The sequence below is a fragment of the Cucumis melo genome, chromosome 8, assembly GCF_025177605.1.
Source record: "Cucumis melo cultivar AY chromosome 8, USDA_Cmelo_AY_1.0, whole genome shotgun sequence".
NCBI lineage: Eukaryota > Viridiplantae > Streptophyta > Magnoliopsida > Cucurbitales > Cucurbitaceae > Cucumis > Cucumis melo.
The window spans coordinates 33,459,816-33,468,707 of NC_066864.1; the positions used below are offsets into that span (position 1 = coordinate 33,459,816).

Genomic DNA, 8,892 nt, shown 5'->3' on the forward strand with positions numbered 1-8,892 from the left:
CTTAATTTGTCTATTTATTTTGATGCCAACAAAATTCTAACTCAACTGACATGATATATATTAGAGAAATATTTATGTTTCAATTCTTTCCTTTAATAAATGTTTGATTGATCTTTAATTTTTTTTAGAAAATACATACTTTACTGGTAACCAATATATGAGAAATATACGACAGATTTATAGGGAAGTAGAAAAGTTTAGAGTGGTGGTACCATTGTAAAAAGCTTTGATTTAGTTTAAGACTTCTACAATTGCACATTTAGTCCATTAACTTTCAAGGTTGTTAAAGCTTAGAGATCCATAAGAAAAAAAAGCAAAAAGAGTGAATTATTATAAATGGTAAACTAATAAAAATATTTACGAAATATAGTTAAAATGTTATATTTTATCATTGATAGAAGGACATCCATATATTTTATTATAAATATTTTGGTTCTTTATATTATGTTTGAATATGACTATTTGTTTAGTATATAATTCATCTCTTGATTATGAGAGTTATTCTGGTCCATTAAATTTTTTAAGATTTTATTAAATATAATATATTTTTCACGTTATATTGTAAATGTATTTTTCACGTGGATATAATATTAATAATTTTATAAATAGCATTTATTGAGTGGTAAAGAATAAAATCAGACTTGCAAAGAGAAGGTGTTCCATAAGTTTTGAATATTTTTCATTATTGCAGTTATTTTTAAAAGAAATATATCAACTCAAAATCTCACCAAAAAGATTCCAAATTAACATTAAAATTGAACTAATCTTTTCTCTATAATTTTCTTTTTGTTAGTTAATTATTAAAGGGTTGGTTTCTAATTAAATTTAGTTGTTTTAAAAAGTCAATTTAAGAATATAATTATTGTTGATGTTGTTTCTTCATTAAAAGGGATGAGAAAGTTGATCAAATCAAAAATATATTCACACTATTTTTTCTGTTGGATACAATTATCATAACCATTTAAAGAGATTTTTACTTCACCAAAAAGGTATCATATATTTTTAAGAATAGTAAAATATTAAAATTATTTATAAAAAATCTATCCAAAACTTCTTATTTAAGTTTTTTTCTATATGTATAAATATTTTCATTTTTTTTTCTATCCATAACAATTTTTTTCTTTAAAAATTTAGGTATCAAACTCTCTGTAGCCATTTAAAATTATTCTTGTTATTTTTTGCAAAAAGTCTTTATTTATTCATAACAATTCATGGATAACAATTTTCTAAAAAATATATTGAATAAAAAGTATAGTTAAGAACAAGACATTTTGAAATAGATCCAAATGTATCACGTACATTCTCAATAGCTCATTTAACTTTTTTTAGAGTATTGGAAAATAGTTTCAACCTTTTTCTATTCATGATAATTTTTTTTAAAAAATTATATTTAATTTACAATTAAAAATTTAAGATTCATTGCACTCTCTTGAAATCTTATAGATTTATTAAAATTCAAAAGCGAACAAAACTTAATTATTTTACCCTTTAAGATTTAAATGATTACCAACTTAATGAAATGTTTAGAACTAAATTTGTAATTTAATAACCTTTTTAATCTAATTTTGCTGGATAAACTTAATAGAATTTCATTCATTATTTTTATTTGTAGATCAAAAAATAACAAACTATATAGTGAAAGTTTCTTTTATTGTTAGGACTCATCATCTTGGAAAGTCTTTGGGTAGTTGTCCACTCCCATCTTTTTGTTTTACTTTACTACCAAAAACTTTTCCAAATAAAACAATATTTTGGTGTCACCTTAATTAAATTAAATACGGTAGATTTTCGTAAATATGACAAACTATTAAAATATTTATTGTTCGGGTAACGGTAAGCTTAGAATTTTTAAAAAATATTTTAGGTTTACCCTTCCGTTTTTTTCTACCCTCCGTTATGATTTTTCTTATCGTCTTTCTTCTTTTCCACTTTTTTTTCTCTACGTCGTCTAGATTTGGTAACCAAGTATGGTTTCTTTCTATAGTATTTCTTTTTTTTCTTTTTTTTTTGCTACCATTTTTTTCTATCATCTTTTTCTTTTCATATCATTTACCAAAAAAATCGTTTAGATTGAAGTAGCCACATCTAAATGAATGTGTAAAAAGAAAATAAACGATTGTATACCAAATAATCTTAAAAAAAATAAACGATCATGTACCAAAAGAATTTTGAAAATTTTCGTTTAACCATATCTAAACAATCCTATACCAAATTTTGAAAAAATAATCGTTTAGATTAGAGAAATCTAAACTATTCTGTAACGAAATCTACACAATCGTGTAACCAAATTATATACTAAATATATTATGCGAGTTGTATTTTTTAAAAGATTCCTTGACTATTATATATAAATTTGAATTTCCATTTAATTTGTTGGGTTATCAAATAAAATGATATATGCTTTTTTAAAAAACAAAATTCAACTTTTACTTTTTGATAAGCTCTTTTTCCTTTCTTTAAATAAAATATGGAATTCAAATTTGTATATGTTAAAAAAAAATTATATCACCAAACTTAAAACAATCCCTTGTTGGAATGAGTTTTTTCAAGTAAAATAAATCGTTAGAAAATATTTACAAGTATAACAAAATTTTAAAACTATAAATGATTTTATTGACAATATTGATAGACTTCTATCAAAGCTATTAATGTCATTAACAAATTTAATAGATAAGGATAGAATTCTATCAATATTCATCGTCTCTAGATTTTAAATTTTTATTATATTTATAGATATTTTGATTCATTTTCTAATATTTGAAAACACAATTTTTAGATTTTTTTCCTATTGATTTTGATAATTTTAATTTAGAAAATGCATTATTCGTATAAGATATTTAGGCTATGTGTTGGTAGACATTTTTGTAAGAATTCAAAAGTACTGTTTCTCTTGCCCGAAATTAATTTTCTTTTAAAGTGATGATAGATTGACATGATATCAACTAATTTTGTTTTAAAGCGGTGATGATTGACATGAAATAAGATTGGGTTTAGAAAAATCTAAAATCATTTTAGGTTGAGTTTGGAAAAAGCACTTGGTAGGTAATTTGGTATTGAGGTAATTTGGTGATGGAAAATCAATCTAAACCATGGCGTTCAATTTGTTAAAGAATGTAGTTGATCAACATTTGTAAAACATTCTTAATTTTAATTTTAGACGAAACCAATATTCCTAATAATTTTAATTTTAGACGATACCAATATTTCTAATAATTGTACATTTGAAAATTTGGAATTACTACAATTGTAAGTACCACCGTAATTTAGTGTGGTTTTTTCAATTATTTCCTCGATATATATACATTTTTCTTTTCTCTAAAATCATTGCTTCAATCACTATCTCGATTAGGAGGAAAACATGGTCGACCCGCTTTGTTATGCGATAGAATAGCTAGGTGAAGTTAGTTAGTAGGAAGCTTCGTGGAAGGTTCCTATTTTGTTTACTACTTCACTCGTAACCATCCTTTCATTCTATAAAATGTTTATTCCTACCGCCATATCTCTCAAAGAAAACATCTGACACCAACACAACACAACACAACCTTCCCCAACTTCCCTAATTATTATTCTCTGATTTCCCCCCTGTTAATTTGGATACCCTATTCCAATCAAAAACACAAAAACATGGCTTCCCAAACAGAGCCTTGGCTGATGGAAAATGGAACCCTCAAGCGCCTAACCAAAGAGCATCGACACGGCCATGGTCGAACAGCTCACAACATGTCGTCCTCTTCCTTACGCAAAAAGTCCGATTTAACCCTCGTCTCCAAAATCCAATTCGGCTGTCTCCGTAAGTTTTGTATTAATCTTCAGGAGGTCATTTTGGGAACTAAACTTTCCATTCTCTTCCCCGCGATTCCGTTCGCTATTGTCGCTCACAGTTTTGGCTTTGGAAGAGTGAGAACCCATAACCTTCGTGAAACTACATGTCGTTTCTTTATTATCGTTATTATAATTATTTTTGGACATTTTATGTATAATAATAATAATAAATTATTTTGTTTTTAGCCTTGGATTTTTGCATTGAGTTTGCTTGGCCTTACGCCATTGGCTGAACGTGTCAGCTTCTTGACCGAGTAAGTTTTTCTAGCTTTTCATTAATCTTTTTTTTTTTTTTTTTTTTTAATTTTGGTAATTAATATATTAAATAATTATTATATTCCGAGACTTTTTCCAATATTATAATACTAACTTTTTTCTTCTTCTTCCTATTGTTTTGATTCGACTTTGAAGGCAAATCGCTTATTTCACCGGTCCAACAGGTATTTATTTGCTTATGTTTTATTTCATTTGTAACATATAACCCTTGGAAATAGGTAGAAATTTTAATTTAAATATGCAAATTGTTTATGTTTCCACCAAATGTTCCTCAAATGAAAAAAAAAAAAAAAGAAAAGAAAAGAAAAGAAAAGTGGCTAAGCATAGCTTAATTAGTAAAATATCAATTATCATACAGTTTTTTATGCTTTGTCTTCTACCCTTTATAGTCATTGATTTTTCTAAAAAATAATTATTTATTCAATAACTTTATCGTTATCATCGTTATTATTAATTATAAAAGAAAAAGGTTGGTTAAGTTATATATTTTGTGAAAATTTGAATATCTCACCTCTAATTATAATATATGTTTTTATCAATTGAGGTAGAGTTACATCTGTCTATAAAGGAATTTTTTTGAGGTAGTATAATGTAATTTTTGTTTATATATTTAGAGGAGTTTTTTTTTAGGTACAATAATGTAATTTATTTGTTTCTTATCCGTTTCTCATCCACAAGTACACAATACCGATGATGACGAATGCATGTACGCTTTTTGCTACTCAAGGGAAAAGCCAACCGTACAAAAACAGTTTCCATTTATTTTTATTTTTAAAAGAATGAACTACTATATAATTTTGAAAACCTAAAATGATAGTGACATTGACATACATAAGGGAGTCCCGTGAAGGAGAATATTTAGATTGGTAAGGTTATTGATTAAGTATTGTTTTCTATTTTTTTGTTTTTTGGGTTCTAATTACTATAAACAAGTAATATATTTGATATCAAATCATCAAATCATTTAAATTATAAAAAAAAAAAAAAAAAAAAGAAGAAAAATGTTTCTCATATTTTAGAAATAAGAAATGAGATGTATTATCAGACAAGTATATTCTTCTTATAAAAATATGAAACATGAAATAAAACGTTATCGAGTGGACTCCAAATTAATGGATGAAATTTAAATGTGTATGTATATGTAGTTGGGGGGCTTTTGAATGCAACATGTGGAAATGCAACGGAGCTGATAATTGCAATATTAGCACTGACACAAAGAAAGATAGATGTGGTGAAGTATTCCCTATTGGGTTCTGTTCTTTCAAACCTTCTTCTTGTTCTTGGAACTTCTCTCTTTTGTGGTGGAATTGCTAATCTCAGACGGGAACAAATTTATGACAGAGTAATTATTACCTCTCTCTCTCTCTCTCTCTCTCTCTCTCTCTCTCTCTCTCTCTCTCTCTCTAATTTGTTCTATTATGGCATAGTTTTGACTTTAGAAATTGAAAATTAACCCTAAGTAATATTTTTAACAGAGGCAAGCTGATGTCAACTCCCTCATGTTGATGCTATCTTTACTGTGCCACTTATTGCCGTTACTGTTTGGCTACGCTGCCTCCTCCGCCTCCTCCGCCTCCACGGCCGCCGCCTCGACCCTCCATCTGTCCAGAGCTAGCAGCATTGTGATGCTCTCTGCTTACATTGCTTACTTGGTCTTTCAACTCTGGACTCATCGACAACTATTTGAAGCTGAGGTACGATGACTGCTCTTTTGAATATTTAATTTTATGTTTAATAGATCTAATGCATGTTTATTTCAGCTACGTTTGTTATAAAGTTTTGTTCGATGATCACACGATTTTTTAGAATTTAAATTCGCAATGGAATTGATTTTTTTTAGTTATAAATCAACTAGAATAATCGATGATATAGTGAGTGATGTTGATAGGAAACAAACTCTAGTATTTGCCGACAACTATGGTTGTGAATCAAGCACTGGAATGGAAATTTGTTTCTAGGTATAACCAACCTAAGGTGTGTGGATCATTTTGATTGTTTGACAACAAATCAACCACACCGTGACAAAATTTTGATAAAAGGATTAAAATATCATCTTTGATATTTTATTTTGTCAATAAATTTTAAAAAATAATCTCCATTATTCTATAATTGTTGTACTAGATAAATTGAGTGAAAATTTTGAGAAAGAAAGAAATAATTTTTTATTATTATTGGAAAATGAATTAGGAAGGTGAAGACGATGACGTTCCAGGAGAAGAGGCAGTGATCGGATTCTGGAGTGCATTTGCATGGCTTGTTGGAATGACACTCCTTATTGCTTTGCTTTCCGAGTACGTTGTCAACACAATTGAGGTAAAATCACTAACCCTTGATTTGATTTGTAAATTTTTGAATTTGATCCGAGTTTAGTTTTCATTTGATTCTTCACTTTCTTAACTTTTGAAATGGTATATTTTTACTTGGGGCCGGGCTGGTTGGTCTTTTATTTAGTCTTAGATTTTACAACTAATTTGTACTTCTGATTTTTCACGAATAATGCTGACTTTTGGTTTGTTGTGTTATTTTGTAGGAAGCATCTACTACTTGGGGTTTGTCCGTGAGTTTCCTTAGCATAATCTTGCTCCCTATTGTTGGAAACGCCGCCGAACACGCCGGAGCTATCATATTTGCCTTCAAGAATAAGTTGGTAAGCTCTCAATAAATTAAAATTCACAAATTTACTAAACTTAAAAATTAAAAATCAAAACTTTTTCAATACAAAAATCATATTTATATCTATCAATTTATTTTTAAAAAATTCAAATCGATCACAAAATTATTTAAAAACCTAATTCTAACATTTGTGTAGCATAAATGATGCAATTGAGGGAGGATTACTGTAATTATATTATATCTAACCATTGAATTTTAAATTTGTTTTGGTTTACAGGACATATCTTTGGGGGTTGCCCTGGGATCTGCAACACAAATTGCACTATTTGTGGTAAGTATGTTGTGTGTGATTAATGAACACTTGAAAGCTCCCTGGGAAATTGAAGGTGGAAATAATATTTGTAAACTTGATGACCCCTGAAGAAAATGTAATTTTGCAGATTCCATTGTGTGTGATAGTAGCTTGGACAATGGGAGTGGACATGGACCTAAATTTCAACATAATGGAAACAGGGTCACTTGGACTAGCAATTATTGCCACAGCCTTCACTTTACAAGATGGAACCTCTCATTATATTAAAGGCCTAGTTCTTCTTCTTTGCTACATTATCATTGCTGCTTGCTTCTTTGTTTCCAAGACACAAGAAGGTCATTCCTTTTCTTTTCTTTTCTTTTCTTTTCTTTTTGGCCCTCTCTCTTTTAAATATTTGCACACTTTGGGTGAATGAATCTGTAAGAGCTAATTAAACAACACTCTCTAAATTCATTTCTCTCTTTCTGTTTTCCTCCACAGATAATAACAATGCTCCCAACTTGGGACTCCAATCTTCAAACCAAGCAATCTTCAGAGCTTAAAGGTAAAAATTAGAAAAAAAGGGAATTATATCACCCTTTTAATTAACTTAAATAAACACTTTTAATTTACATTTAAATTTGACTAATAACTTTATATATTATGATTAATTGGATGCAGGTTTCAAAAATATTCTCAAGTCAAAATCAAATTGGAAAAGAGAGGGACTTCTTTGAAATCTCATTTGTAAAGAAGGACCCAAAAAAATATCAAATGGATTTTTCATAAATTCTTTGATTTTTCATGGCATCCCTTCCTGCTGGAAAGCTTAGAAAATTTGAAGATGTTGGGAGTTTAATGAAAGCAGTTTGTGGGCTAAAAAATTAAAGCATTCAAATCTGCGGGTTTATATATGCATTATTTGTATGCTTTTTATATGCATTGTTTTATGTTTTTTTGTTTTTTAATTTTCCTGTTTGTGTTCTTGTACTTTAATTGTTGTAATGTAATAATTATCGGTCAAGTTTAAGTAATTAATGAAAAATTATATCCTATTTTTTGTTTTCTTCTGAATTTTATAATTTTGGATATGATTCTATGTTTTTTTTTATGAGGTATTTTGGTGTATAGTTGCAAATATAACAATTAGATTTAAAATAATTAAATAGATAGTAATATTTTAAAAAAATTGTAGATATAACAAAATTTGTCAAAATCTATCGATGATAGAAATCTATTATTGATTGATCATGTTATAAATATTGATCTATTATTGATAAACAAGATAAAAGTCTATCATTATTAAATTTTGTTATATTTATTTATGAGTTTTTTAAAGGGCTGAGTGGGGATATAGCATTGGGTCCTAAATTAATTAAAGATAGAGCAAAAGTTAAATTTTTTTTTGCAAATATGACAATTTTTAACACAAAAGATGAAATTACCCCTACATATACGCATTAAGCTTCTGGAATACGATTTCAAGCAGATTCTTCATGTTTTCCTCCTATTTTCTACTTCCTTCGTACTCCATTTAGTTTTCCTGTGCCGGTACTAGTTTGCGTTATTTTGTTTTCCATTCGCCGCGCTACGTTCTCCACTTCATCTTCCAGACTTCTTTGCTTTGGTTATTCACTTCGCTACACTCTCCACTTCGCTACGTTCTCCACTCCATCTTACAATCGTAAGTAATTTGCTTTTTGTTTGAAATAGTAAGTTATTTTCGTAAGGTATCTTTGTTTTCGTTTGGTCGTAACCTGTTTGAAGAAGATTTTCTTCTTTTTCTATTTGTTTGAAATTGATTTCTTCATTTTTTGTTTGGTTGTGCTCTACTTTTCAGTTTGTGTCTATCAATGATGTGTTTCTATCACTGCTTGACAGATTTAGAA

The 8,892-nt window shown here is 28.2% G+C and overlaps 1 protein-coding gene across 1 annotated transcript; it reads left to right on the forward strand.

Moving 5' to 3' along the window:
- Nucleotides 1-3,328: 3,328 nt before the first annotated feature.
- LOC103491652 (vacuolar cation/proton exchanger 3) lies at nucleotides 3,329-8,069 on the forward strand. Its single transcript, XM_008451703.3, has 11 exons — nucleotides 3,329-3,897; nucleotides 4,009-4,076; nucleotides 4,234-4,262; nucleotides 5,244-5,440; nucleotides 5,574-5,792; nucleotides 6,286-6,411; nucleotides 6,629-6,745; nucleotides 6,989-7,042; nucleotides 7,152-7,359; nucleotides 7,505-7,568; nucleotides 7,685-8,069. Exons 1-10 carry the CDS (start codon nucleotides 3,625-3,627, stop codon nucleotides 7,564-7,566), a joined length of 1,353 nt encoding a protein of 450 aa, XP_008449925.2. The 5' UTR covers nucleotides 3,329-3,624; the 3' UTR covers nucleotides 7,567-7,568; nucleotides 7,685-8,069.
- The last annotated feature ends 823 nt before the right edge of the window (nucleotides 8,070-8,892 follow it).

Bases quoted from the DNA above. Each gene is read 5' to 3' on its own strand.
- LOC103491652 (XM_008451703.3), top strand. From the start codon at position 3,625: ATGGCTTCCCAAACAGAGCCTTGGCTGATGGAAAATGGAACCCTCAAG. The intron at 4,077-4,233 runs GTAAGTTTTTCT...TCGACTTTGAAG, and splicing joins CGTGTCAGCTTCTTGACCGA to GCAAATCGCTTATTTCACCG. The intron at 5,793-6,285 runs GTACGATGACTG...AAAATGAATTAG, and splicing joins GACAACTATTTGAAGCTGAG to GAAGGTGAAGACGATGACGT.